The sequence below is a fragment of the Atractosteus spatula genome, chromosome 18 (assembly GCF_055471065.1).
Source record: "Atractosteus spatula isolate fAtrSpa1 chromosome 18, fAtrSpa1.hap1, whole genome shotgun sequence".
NCBI lineage: Eukaryota > Metazoa > Chordata > Actinopteri > Semionotiformes > Lepisosteidae > Atractosteus > Atractosteus spatula.
The window spans coordinates 6,762,959-6,777,455 of NC_142723.1; the positions used below are offsets into that span (position 1 = coordinate 6,762,959).

Here is a 14,497-nt window from a genome sequence, read left to right on the forward strand (position 1 = left end):
CTATTGCAAAAAAAGTGAAACAAAATTCATAGAGGGCGCTTTTAGTAGTAGCTAGTAGTCAAATAATAGTCAAGTAGTAATAGTAGTCAAATGAGTGGCAGCAATGGTAATAATGATTCAATTATGAGACCCTATTTCTATTTTAAAAAGAACGGCTTTCTGCATTGAATATAAAACTTGTGAAGCCCTACAGATCAATGGCACACCAGGGGGACGCTGGGAAGAGTTTTTATTCCCCATCAGATATAAAAAACGGTGAATCGCAATCAATGGGTTAATGTAAAGAATCCAAATTAGAGCCAAATTAATCCTGTATAATCAATAGCTCTTTCACGGCAGGTCGGTCTGTCCAAAGGCGGTACGAGTTCCCAGATCCAATGTTTCCCGTCCACCATCTATAACAATGCAGTACTTGGTGTTTTATAAGATTCTGTAAGCTGAAACACAGTGAGACCCATGCCTCCATGACAGTGAAAGGGTTCAAGTGGCCATGCAAATCGACTCTCCTCAAAATTCACTCCTTCCACACCTCTCCAGCTTTAAGGCCTGCTCCGAGACTGCAGGCGTCTCTAAAGATTTATGTTATTTTTTTAATTGCAATCTGATTGGAGATGGCCTCTCATGTCAAGGGGGGAAAAGGTCAGGCGATTGATAACCTGTCAGAATGTCAATGACAGGTGGGGGGGATAGGGACTGTGGAGGAAGGTGTGCTGATGAGAATTTTCTCCCAATAGAAGATCTATGTTACTGTAAGACTGGGTTCATCAACAGTATTCAGCAATTCTTTTTCCTGTATTCCTACAATTATTACTTATATATGCTTACTTGAGCTCACACTGAGGTCAGCAGGCTACAGTACAGCTGTGCTCTCTTTAAAACTAGTACTGGAGACCGATGAAAGGAGCTGTATTCAGTCACCTGTAAGTGATCAACTATGTCTGTTTTAGTGTCAATAACCCTTCCTTACAGACAAAAGGAGTTCAAAAACCGATACCTATTACTTATAATTCAGGAGAAGCCTCACACGTTGAAAACGCTCCTGCTGTGTCTAGATTTGGAAAAGGGTGAAGAGATCCAGAGTTGTGTTCATCATCGTCTGGCCCAGTGTGTTTAACATCGATGTCCACAGTGGCTGCCTCAATTATAGAGCACTGAAAAGCCACTGAAATGTTGTCCCTGCTGTATGTGCAGCCCTCTACCCATATCAGGTCGGAAGGGGAAAGACACCCGAGTCTCCCACATGCCAAATCGGGTGGGTATTTCAAAAATAATTGGCGATTCCAAAACGAAATCCTGTTACTATCCTTCACACCTGATGGAGCCCTGCTCCTTTTCTCATTAGGACAAGACAGGGATTGAATCCCAGACCCCAGCAGTCTCACAGCCCAATAAATCACCCGATATATAAATCAGAGCCACCCACCCTGCTTTCTTGCCGGATCATAACTGGGAGAAGCTGACATGTGTGTGGCTACAGCAGGCTACAGATTTCATTCATTTCAAGAGCAGCCTTTTCATGCTTGCCACCATGAAAGGGTTCCCCATGCTTGTTGGTTTCTCGGTTGCTTGTTCCTGTAATGTATTTTTAGTTCTGCTTGCGGCTGGTACGAAACCCAGGCTTGTGTGTCACACTGCTCTGTCTGAGGATCCCCCTTTTCCTCGGCTTTGGGGACACTGTTTTTTCTTTCTCTTTTTTCTCACAGCCCCGCTATCTTCCGGTAAAACGAGCTTCATGAAGAGAAACTGAATGACAACAAGCAAACAAAACCCAGTTGCAAAGTCCTCCACAGCTGCTGCAACAGCTACGAGGCCAAGCCAGCCACTTCCTCGAACCGCATCAACAAACCTCTCATCTCCACTTCTGTACCATCAAAAGCTGGGGCCGTAAAATGTGGAGACTCCTTTCCGTCACAATAAAATCGCCAACCAAACCATGACAAGAAGAAAAGAAAAGCTCGCTTGAGTTCCTCTGTCATTCATGTGGGGCGATTTAATGGATTTCCCCTTCTGGGGGCATAACTCAAAACGCACAAACAGAATACTTGACAGGCAAGTAAAATACTGGACCGAACCACAAGATGGAGCTAATTAAAACAGTAAAAGGTAAAGAATATAACTTCAAAGGGGAGCTAAGCTGTGGCATTTATCTGCTCATTTATTTTTAGCTACGGGCATTTCCTTAATGGAAGAAAGGCTGTTTTTCATACATGTCGCAGAATTCAAAGACAATATTTATGAAATCTTGCCCACACAATTACTAGGAACTTCATTTCTCCCCTCCATCTGTCTCCCCTACAGGCACAACCACAGCCAGAGAAACATGACCCGGCAAACATCAGTCTTTCAGTATTGTATTCAGTATTCAGTATTGTATTGGTAACTGTTGTTTTCTTGCTGCACACGCAGGTTTTGAGGGTCTTTTAGCGATGGAAATGCTCGTATAAGAGTATGTTTGTATCCCCTGATTTCAACATCCATCATCGTAAATACTTCAATAATAAACAAAGCTGATCACTAACCAGTCTTTGCCAGGCTAGATCAGAGGAAGCAATTACTTTGCCATTTTGACAGTGAATTGACATTAAAGAGCTCATCTGGCTTTCTAGTGCTCAGAGCAGTTTCACTGCACCTCTCTGTGCCATAGTCTGGCCTTCTGGGCTATTTCACACAAGCAATCAATGACCACAGCGATAACCCATAAAGCTGAATGCTTTGCAGTTCATTTTTCAAAAATGCACACCTTGCTTGACAAGTATTCACTTCAACTTTTCAATGAGCCTAATTTGCACTTAGAATTCTCCTCAATTTACCCACCAGCTGACGGCAGCTGTGGGTTCGAGGTTCAGTGTGTTTACAATAACAGACACAGCAGGGCCTAAGGGCCTGTCTTGCTCCTTCCAGACCTCCAAAGCCAAGCTCATAGGGTGGCCCGGTGTCCTTAATCAGCTTCCTCTTCTCCAGGCTGGGGAGAATTCAAAGCAGTTTATTCTGATAGTCAGTCGGAATAGCACTAATGGGATTTGATGGTGTGGATGAGCAACATACTGTAAAGATTGCTATCAGAAAGGAGACACCAGGGTTGTTACCCCAAAAGTCACCCCCGCCCCCCATCTTGAACATCCTGAAAGGAATAGCCCTTATGAAAGGCTGCCTCAGTAAGGTTGGGTCATAGTCTTGCAGCAGTTTAACTTGTACCTGATGTAGATCATGAGAAACTGAAATCTGCAGAATTCTCCATCCCCAATACCTTTACTAGGTGGAAATGCGTTTAAAAAAAGGCCAGGAGTTTGTCTTTACCCAAAGGGTTGTGGGAGTATGGAACAAGCTATTCAGCCATGTGGGAAGAATCTGGTTTCTGCTTCAACAAGAATGGTCTTCATGGAGAAAACAACAGCTGGATGAGATGGTAGATCACTTACTTTGTTCTGCTTGGTTGATAATGTGTCTGTACACTGTTTTCATTTTTCCACTTGGTGCTTCCCTCAGCTTTACTTTGTTTTTATTCATTAGGACACTCTCAGGGAGGGGACTTTGTTGACCAGTCCCTTGTATCAGAGCCTGGTACTGCTCCTCCACCACACTTCACTGTTGAAGCCAGATGGTGACATTCAATAGAAAATGTTAACACTGTGTATATTAACCTTGTGTATCTCTGAAAATAGTAACATGGTGTACCTCTGAAAGTGAATTCCTCCAGGGAGGAGGAGTGAATGTATTATCAAGGAGACATAAGTCTTCTTAAGGAATGTGTCAGTGGAATGTCCCCTCTTTGCTGCTCAGCTGTGGAAGTGATTAAAGAGAAGGGGGGAGAATTAACTGTTCAAGCTTTCTTCCCGTTTTTCTTTTGTAAGAAACAGAAGAAGAAAACAGGGCATATGCACAACCTGTGGCCTTTGACCTCTGACATTCAAGGGCACACGGGCAGTGACAAGAACAAGTGCACTGACCTTTGACCCTGCCATACAGACTGACCTGAGAGCAACCTCAACAACAACCCCCCCCCCCCCCTCCCACCTCAGGTCACTGTCTGCCAAGCAGTAACTCACAGCTTATTTAAAAGAATGCGCGTCTTTTTGGTTTTCAAAGTCCGATTTTATTAAATTAAAATACCGTGCAAAATCGTTTCATCTGCTCAAAGACCCCTCTCGGCTTCTCTCATAATGCTCTGCCACGGTTCCCGGGGAATTTCGATGATCTCCTTGGTTAATAAGGAAACAGAAAATCAGCCCTCAAAGCCCCAGGACTGAAGAGCCAGGAGATGGGGAAAAGTGAACCACTAGGGTTTTCTGTATCAGATCAGCTGTGGAAAACAGGAATGAACATGTTCAGAAGAAGAGGAAACTGATTTAAGAGAGAGAGTGACAGGAGCTGTTCTCTATGTGAGACGAAGACTTTGATTTCAGATATAAACTTACAATTCCTAGGAAAGTATGCCCTGGCCCTGCTGTACTTGATTGATTTAACTACATTAAAGAATCAAAGGAAACAGTGACAGAGAGCTCAGTTAAACTCAACTGGCCACAAGAATATGATGGTTACTAGCTTGTTTGGTAGTTTGTAGCTAATTGATTCAACAGTCCCATCCAGATTCTTTTCTTGTTGATCAGATACTCTGGCTTCTTCCAATATGGTAGCCTGTTCCCTATTCCCATAATCCTTTGGTTAAAGACAGGCCACCTGTCCTCATTTTAAATGCACTTCTTTTTAATAAAGATATTGAGGATGGAGATCAGCGCTTTCCATTTTTTAGTTTTAAAGTCTCTTCATCTGCAGATGTGACTTTGCCAGACATAAAGAGTGGAGTTTCGAATTGTACTTAACAGAAATACAAACTAATCACATTATTTTCATTCCAGAGCATCCCAAAGCGCTTAACATACAGGAAGATACCCACTTCATCCACCACTGAATTATGCCCCTGGAGTCCTACTGTTCAGCAGATCAGGCAGAGACTGCTTCACCAGCGGAGTTAAGGGAGAACTTTAGGGAGGCCAGATTATGCAGGCCCAGAGTGTAATTAAATTAGGATGTCAGAGTTAACACCCTTAATCTTCCGATTATCTCATGGGACCTACAGTGGCCAATTAGGCGGGACCTTGGTTTAATCCTCAGGAGAGCATCTCAAACAATACAGTGCCTTCCATCACAACATTGTGGCAATGGTTAGGAGATTCTGGTCCAGGGAGAAGAGGACCACCCACTGTTCCACTTACAGCAGCAACCCAGCTTTCCTTGGAGGTCTCCCAGCCCAGCGGTGACCAGGCCCAGTCTTGCCGAGCTTTTGAGATCTGGCCAGATCAGCCTAGAAACTTCTAACAAGAATTTGTCCACCTCCGAGTACCCCCCACTCCATCCATCCACAACCCTCAGAATTAAACGCACAATATACACAGGGTGGCTTCTTCCACTGAGAGAAGCCACATCTGACTCCAGTTACACAACTTTGAGGCAGGCTGGGCACCCTGATTCTCTGTGCCTGCCTGCCCTGACGCTGTTCAGACAATTTGCAAATTTGTACCAAGCGCTGCCTGCTGGAAGCCAGAGCCGCCACAGGCATTTCCAGACGAACTCCAGCTCCTTTTTTTTTTTGGTCCCGGTCTCGCAGACGACAAGGAAGAGAGGCCAGGAGCAGGCGAGAGGAAGCAGAGGCAGAGAACGAGAAAGAAGCGGCCGTTTTCGCGACTGAAAGGAATCAGTGCGAAAGCGTTTCCATGTGTTCTCCTGTTTATAGAGGGAGGCGGGGATTAAAAAAAAAAAAAACGACACAATTGCAGCCGGGAATTGCGATGATGTTTGTGGTTTTTCCCCTCGCTGCTTTCGGTGATGGGTGCCCTCCGTGAAATGAAACAGCGCTCCTGTCGGGATATTCCTTTCTTTCCTGTTTTTCCAAGCCCAAGTACAGCCGTGCACAGCCTGATATCTCTGCTTCACCTCACAGCCAGGCTGGAGACGTGCGAGGGAAGGAGAAAGGAGACAGTGGAACTTCCTGACGGCCAGCGATTCCTGCAGCTGGAGACACAGCTCTGCTGCATTGCCCCCTTTTTCTAAGTGTAGCGTGCAAATACCACCTGCAAGAGCCGTGGATGTTTTCCTGGACACCTCGACTGGTTTGACATGTTCTCAATGGGGGTGTGCAGGGGTTTGCACAGTTCTTTAAGGTATCAAGCATGTCTACATGTAACCCTGACCCTAACTGTAGCTCTGTCCTTGAATGCAAAGCTTAGTGTAGTGTATGCAGGCCACAGGAGCTATGGTGGAGCAGTGGCATTGTGGCTAAGGATCTGTGCCTGTGGCTGGAAGGTTGCTGGTTCAAATCCTGTGGCTGGCAGAGGAGTCCTACTCTGTTGGGCTCCTGTGCAAGGCCCTTCACCCCAGATGCTCCAGGGGTGCTGTACAATAGCTGACCCTGTGCTCTGACCCTAAGCTTCACTCCCTGTCTGTGTGTCTCATGGAGAGCAAGCTGGGGTATGTGAAAAGACAAATTCCTAGTGCAAGAAATTCTATATGGCTCATAAAGTGATCTTATCTTATCTTATGGATGTGTGGATAATTTCTTGGGGTACTGCAATAGAATGATCAGCAGCTTTCCTCTGCCTCTGTGTGCTGCAGGCCTTCCTGGGCATCGCCAGCACAAAGACAGGAGATGTTCAACTCCTCGGCTGTCCATCAGCATGCATTGGGGGGGATCTTGAACACACAGGGGTGACAGGGGGTCTCATTTTCATCTCTCGGCCCCCTACTGGCCAATATCCCCCCCCCCCCCACCGACCTCGTTAGCTTCACCCTTTCCCCCAGCAGAGGGGGCTTTTAACGAGCTTATCTTCACTAATAGGAACAGCAGCTGTATAACTGAAGAAGCTCTGGGTGCAGGAGCACGCTCAAACACGGTTAAAGGTTTCTGAGAAAAACGGGTGGGGATTTGCTGAAGAAACAAACGTGTCGGCTAAGCAAACTTAAACTCAGGTGCAGTGTTTACTGGAATGCCAATAATTTCCAAACCACAGTAGCACACACCTTCAATTAAAGAAGAGTTATGCAAATAACTAGTATCAGTGTTGCCTTAGGCACAGGCATGTTAGCAATTATTAATTCTGAGGCCCTGTAGTACCTCACAGAGGAACTGTAGCATGTTCCCAACGTGAACTGAGTCTCAGGTAAAGCTGGACAGTGAGGGGAGGTTGTGCCAGCGCAAACTGAGCAAGCATATTGTTTCAGTTGTTTTACCTGCAGGACAAAGCAGTTGTTTTAGAGGAAGTCCGTTTTTCCCCTCTGTTGTCTCCCCCTGTGAGCAAAAGTCACCTCAAGGCTCATAAAACACAGAAAGACACCAGTGACTAAGGTAGGAAACGGGAGCTCTGCTGCACTGAGGTCAAGAAAGACTGACAGACATCGACAAGCTGTACAGAACTTACAATTACACGTAAACAAGCAGAACTCCAGAATGCAATATCCTAATGTGTGATAGAAGCCAGTGCTTTTGGGCAATGGAATTGTCTGCACAGGCAACTGCAAAGTGAGTTTCAATGGAAGACAGTAGAGGCAGCATAACTTTATCATGTGGGATAACTGCCTGAACAAGGTAGAGACGCTGTGCAGGGTGTTGTCCACGCCTTTTATAGCATTGTACTCGGCAAGCATGGAACAGCAGCCAGTCTACCTGGCCCTCTCAGCATGTAAGGCATAGAGCTCACACTTCTCGAAGCAACCACTCTGTCAAGAAAAACAACGATTTTCTGGTTTCCTGTTAATGCATGGCAACGTCTTTACAGGTCTGCCAGCTCCTGTGCGTTGTTAACGAGGGAAGTGAGTCAGCGGGTGGCACTCTGTCATCTCCCCAGACCTGGATAAGGTTATGTTTCTGCAGGATACACATCTTCAATACCCAACTCCTGGTGAATTACAGCCTGGGAGGAAGACAACACGCACAGATATCGCATGGCCCTTTTCTCTGCAGCTAATGATACTCCTGATACTCAGAAGGGAGAAGGCCTCCCTTCTGAAAGAACTGGAAACATAAGTAAACACACCTCTGCCTGCAAGAGACCTGTATCGCCCCAGGGCAGAAGCGCAGTTCTGCCTCTGTCACTGTAACTGCTCTGACAGAGCAACGTGAAACACAGATGAAACATGAAACACTCTCCAAAACATCTATGCACATCACATCCTAAACTGGGTCTTTGTAACCCGTCCGTACCTCTTACTTATGTTGTTATTAGTCTTGACAAAAAAAAAGAGTTTGAGAGAACTATAGAAACTAGGTGAGAACGCCTTTCAAACCAACAACAGGAGACACTTCTTTACGCGAAGGGTTGTGGGAGTATGGGACAGGGATGGAATGCAGCGCTAGATACGCCGAATGGCCTCCTCTCATTAATTACCTTTCTAACTTTCTCACTTGGTCTAACAATTACACTTACAGGAACACCCACTCCTGGCTGCCATCAAACACACACTACTACCTTTCTTGCTGCCCAGCTCTGTAAAATAATTGGCAATTGGATACCACCAAGACCATTAAAGCCGTTACCAACCACAAAGTTGCAAGTTGGAACAAAGTGCAATTTATTTTTTTTATAAACGCCCTCAGGCCCTCCCATTAATCTGCTACCTTCTCCTAAATTGCATGGTTACTCCTTAATGCCATTGCCCACACAAATATATGCTGGAAGAAAAATTGCTTTGTTAAAGGTTCTGGCAACCAGAGGAGCTTCTGTGAGCACAGGCAAGCTTTTTAATCGGAGGAGGGACACATCTGCACTGCAGCCCTGCAGATCCTCTCCGGTTCATTTGGATGAAGCACAATGATTGATTAGCTGGACGATAATGGGCCACCCCACTGTCTTGGGGACCCCTCCTAGATAAGTTTGCCCAGGCTGCCTCTTTCCGTACATGAGAACATAAGAGGGGTTACAAATGAAAGGAAGCCATATCAGCAAGCATAATTGCTGATCCTAATCACTGCAACGTTAACGTGCTCTGTGATTGCTGTCTGTGACGTACTCTGAACCAAACGAGCGCTTTTGTACCAAGAGTTACTCAAAAGTCCACCCCCCCACCCCCCACGCCACCTACAGCTTAATATCAGAGATTTAAGTCCACCGTACAGCTGAGACATAAAAGCACTTAGTTTTTGCATAATCCGCAAGATTTAAAATCTCCCTGCTGTACACAAATGAGCTAATTGCAACAGACACACATGCACACAGGTCCCAGAGATGCTGTGCTCACCACAAAGGTGCCCTTTTCAGTAATTAGCTGCTTTTCGTGATTGTGCTGTGTTGTCTTGCAGGCTGCCTGATGGGGTAAATGGAGCTGGGATTGTCGTGCAGAAAAGGCACCCAATCTGTGATAAGTGATTAAAATAAACAGTTTCATGTGGCACATGCAATTATGAGTGCAACTGGGTTTCAAGGTATAGCCTGCTATAGCTGTCAGCTCTCCCTGTGCTCATGAACAGGACGGTTCTGTCTTACTTTTCCTTCTACTGGCGGCAAAGAAATGAAAAAAACATAGAAATCAAAACCTAGGAACACAGCGTCTTCCCTCCACCTCTCCAATCCAAATTCTTCTCTAAGCGTGGATTAACAGTGGTCTGGGCTTTGGGCTCAAATCCCAGGTGGAGAACTGAACGTGCTCTCCTGTCTGAATGGGTCATGTCCGGAGTGTACCAACAGTCAAGACGTTTTCTGATCCAGCAAGAAAGAGTTAAGTGCAGCTGCCTTATAACACGGGTTAGACTGGAAAGTCTGATGAAAGACTGCTCTGCGCAATTCACCACGAGAACACTGTCCCTGCTCTTCACATTATCGACTGCCAGCTAATGATAATGAGTGATATTGTCAATCTGTATAATCCCTTGCAAAGTACAGTACAGGTGAATTAAATAGACCATTGATAGGACATGACACCAGCTAATTAATGTATAAACCGAAAAACGAACGGTTTAAGTCATTCATACTGTGCAATCACGAGGTGCATGAATATGACACATCGTCTCCGTTTCAGCCTATTTATTAAGCCACATTCAAAACTGAAAAGGCCTGTCTGAGAAGAACTGTCAAAAACAAAAGATCCACACCATACAAACATATAATTGTGCGAGAGTAAACTTTAAACGACATCTGTGTTTATTTAGAATTCTGTATCTAAACCTCTTCATTTTATTCAAGGGAAAACAGTAAAAAAGATATATTCACTTAGGCTAATACTTCAACCAGACATCCTGCTCAAACTAGCTGTAGTCAGCTGTAAAACCTTGCAAACAGTGCCTGTGCACAATGTGCCGTGTTCAATATTGCGAGAAGCAGTTGTATCAACCAGCATCTCCTAAAAAATGACACGGTAGCATTTCAAAAGCACTCTACTGAAATGTGGTGCTGATATCTATTTGAACAGTGTCAGTATCATGGAGAACATGCATCAATGTGTTGATATTGCTAAAGCCACAATTTACCCCCACTCAGATACAGCGCTGATCTTCTGCTTCCACAGTGAACAGCACAATCAGACAGTCCGAATCCCACCATCGCTTCCGGTAGGTGTGTGTTAGGTCGATCAGCAGTATTTTATTGGCATGGGACTGAATACCCTGCCAATGGCTGGGTCTCTAAGTCCTGGAGTTTATTGACAAGTGTTAGTAATGAGCTCTCTACTGACAAGCTGGAGACTGAGACGCTCTGCAGAAGCCATCAATTACCCCCCATCCAGTACCCCCTCCGTCAGCCTGTGGCAAGTCCCGCTGCCATCTCGCCGAGCCCTCACGCACTGAAGAGCTATTGACAAGCCTTCAATACGTGCGCTAATAAACCCCTGGCTGCAAAACTGATCGAGAATTCAGAAAAAGAAAACCCCAGAGCCTTCGCCAAAGCCGTAGACAAATGACAATAGCCGCCGTTTATTTTATGCTTTCCACTGTAAGGTTCCTTCAGGAGCAGAAATCATTCTGCGCTGTGCGTGAATTCTCACTTGAAATATATATGGTGGAACACATAAACAGCTGAAAGCGCATAGTTACCGTGTAGAATGAAAAATAGGTGGGCACTTTCATATATACAGCATAGGTTCCTGTGGGTTATGCGCTGGGGTGTGATAAACTGCAAGGGAATACGTAACAGGTTAACTCCACGCTGGAAAGCACAGGAAAATAGAACCTTTCAGCTCTTCAGAGGTGTGAAGAAGCGCTATCATGAAGCTCTACCGTCGAAACGTTTTTTCTTTTTAAGTTGGGAAGGTGGAATGAACCTTCTTCATTTATGCACAACATATACACACAGATATGACTATATACAGTAAATAAATACACTAGGTAAAAGGTACTTCATTCCTGCTTTGATGGAAATACTAACGCTTTACAGAACTGAAGATCTGGGTTCCAGGCGATGCCCTATTTTGACGGTCCTCTAATTCCGGGCAAGGCACGATTTTGTGAATTTGTAATTACTTTAACTTTAAAATATTTTTTTTTTTACTCCCTAGCGCGGCTTCAACCAAAACTAGTCTCTTTCCTGTCGGTCAATCGTTATATAGTTACCAATATATCTAGCAATTCAAGTGCTACAGTCCTATAACACGCTGGCTGGTATTAACTGGAGCGACCAGAGTTACTTAGTAACTCCTTTTTTCTGCAGAGAAGCTCGCGTTGATTGAACCCTACTACGCAGAAGTTCCACGCAGATGTATGTTGAGGAACTAAGTTAAAGCATTCGCGTTTTATTAAGCAATCTATTGCAATGAACGAAGGTCTATATCCAAGGCCTAAATAGCTGATGTATTAATTGCACGCCACCTTCAGAAATCCTGAAGTTAACGGATGTGGATTTTTAAATCAGGACCTGCACTTGGCTTGCCGGTGTGTTTGTGAATTAATGATTTATTTATTATCGTGCCGTTTTGCCTCAAACTCCTCTGCTCTTTTGCAGGTTCTCAGAACCGTATTGATATGCAAACAGCCTCTATCCGCTGTCTTATTTCTCCTTCGAACCTAAAGGGAAACGACGGTACGTTAAATTTTACGACTTAGCACACTGGAGAATCAATACTGTTATAACCTCCCAGAAAGCAGAACGTCATGTCAGCAGAGAAAGTAATGGCAGCCTAGAAGAGGTCTTTACAATTGATTCCGACGGAAAACTCTCCTGAGATACAGAACTTCAAATGGGAGAGGCCGGAATTTCTGAAAATGATCCTCTGCCGTTCGCAGACAAACGCCAACGACACACGATTTGAAAGTAAATCGCTAGAAGCGGCCCTTTTGATGAAGAGAAACTTGTTTTATTCATTTCTACTCATGCGATGCACACGGTGCTATCATTCCTTGCTTCAGAACTACATTTTTAACGTCATCAAAGTAAAAGCATTTCGGTACAGGTAAAATAGGAGAATATACGTATTAATATGTTAGGTAAAATTCATGTTAAAGCAGATTTTAAACTTATTTTACAAGTGATACGTTAAGAAAAAGTTTCATGACTAAATCTTATTTTTGTATTATCTTAAATAGGAAAGCCTAAACCTGTGGACTGTAATATTATTATTATTATTATTATTATTATTATTATTATTATTGTAACGAGGAATTAGATGATCACTAGTTTTAAGTGCTGATTCTCTACATAAAATTCCTTATATTATATCCGAAATTGAACAGCCCAAAAATAACAGTTTTGTCCGTGTCAAGTGTGTAAAAAATACCGAATGTCAAATCTTTTGGGGACTCTGAAGGCTTAACGCGTTGGAAGTTGTTTTTGGTTCACATTTTGTTTGTGAAAGCCAGCAGACTTTTCTATTAAAACAAAAAAAAAAAAACAGAATCCGATTCGTAGTGCAGTTTCCCAATTACCTAAAACTGATTCATGTCGGTTTCGTATTTCGGTTTATACAGTACATTTTGTCGCATGGATCGAGTTCGGAAAGGACGAACACACTTTATTAATGTAGTTTTGGTAACATTTAGGATAATCTGGTGATGTCAGACCTGCTCACCCCCCCCCCCACAAAAAAATGGCACCTTTGGTATCTTTTTAGACCAGTCGGCACCGATAACCCCCAAACTGGGCGGCTGTATTTTGATCGCCTTACCTGTACCACTCCAGTCCTTTATCGTAAAATCTATCGAAAAAATGCGGCTCGGCCCCCACGGCTCTGACATCGGGGTGAATCCGGAGAAACTCCAACAGCGCCCGGGTGCCCCCCTTCTTCACGCCGATGATGATCGCCTGCGGGAACTTTTTACTCCCAAAGCTATTGAACACGGATAGGCTGCTGTCAGCGTCTTCCCTGTCCCCGTCCGAGATCTGCCTCTGCACATGTCCGATCTGTTGCAGGATGGAGTGCAGTCTGATCGAATCCGGGAGCTCTCGCGTCCCGGAGCCGGGAGCGGTCCTGTTCCTGTCCGCCGATGCGCTCGGCTGGCGACCGTGCTGTGGGGACGCGTCCTGTCCGTCGTGCTTGATGCTGGTGCCGGTGGAAATCTGCTGGTCGTACACTGGCCTCGGCAGGGAGTCGCAGTAGCCGGTCAGACAGTAAAAAAAATAAGTGAAAATTATGATCATGGTAAAAAACACCGATACTCTGGACTGCGCCTTCAGAAGTCCAAGGTTAAACCTAGTTCTCCAAATGCTACATCCCATGAGTCGCTATCCTGATCAAAATGCAGCAGGCAAAACGTAGGTAGCATGCCTTATGACCCTCCCTTGCACAACCAGAAAACTCCAAAATGCTGAAACTTAAAAAGAAAAAAACCAACAGGGAACTCGCCCGTTGCAGGTTGGAGAAGCAGGTCCCGTCTGCCAACTGTGGGAAGTGTGTCCATCTGTTACCAAGACAATTTCCGCAAATATGTCACGCGTGTTATGCGTTTATTCATGATACAGAAAAGATTAGCCGCCTCTAGTACTGTAGCAAAGTTCTTGAACAGAATTATTTTTCAAATGTTCGGGCGATGTTCAGGCAAACGGGCACATTCTTATGCTCTGCCGCACGGGGTAGCGTGTCTTTTTGAGGGCCTGCTATTATTTTAAACCTCGAGTTCACTGACCATCAGCCCTTTTACGTCCCAGTCTTCAGTTGGCGTGATTAAGCGCTCTCACAGTCTCTCTCTCTCTCCCCTCTCTCTCTCTCGCCCACACGCGATCTGAATCCACGATTTAAATTCTCACACTTCTCCACTCCTGCGATTGTAATCCACGCCCCGTTTAAGGAAAAAAAAAACCCCACCCCTTTCTCTTTGCTATTCTTAGACGTTCTGCGAGTCTTAACTAACATTCAGAGTGTTAAGGTTACTTCAATTTCTCGGGGGAGAGGAAATAAATTCGGGGTCGCGGGTGTTCGCACTAACGGGCAAGGTAGCTCAGATGGGGTGACTGAGTATCTAGGAGTCAGGAAATGTATTGATGACCTGATGAAGAGATACTGTATATCTAATCCGACATTCTTCTTTTTAGGGTGCAGATGGAGTCGTCATCTGTCCTCCGAATCGCCCAGGCCAGCGAGTCTCTCA

General features: G+C 44.8%; 1 protein-coding gene across 1 annotated transcript in view; it reads right to left on the reverse strand.

The window, feature by feature from the left end:
* The window catches only part of LOC148818498 (heparan sulfate glucosamine 3-O-sulfotransferase 6), a 36,585-nt gene extending 22,455 nt beyond the window's left edge, over nucleotides 1-14,130 (reverse strand). Inside the window, exon 1 of the mRNA XM_088937004.1 lies at nucleotides 13,078-14,130. Within this exon, the coding sequence (XP_088793130.1) occupies nucleotides 13,078-13,628 (551 nt within the window). The 5' untranslated portion in view covers nucleotides 13,629-14,130. The remainder of the gene's footprint in view (nucleotides 1-13,077) is intronic.
* Nucleotides 14,131-14,497: the final 367 nt, after the last annotated feature.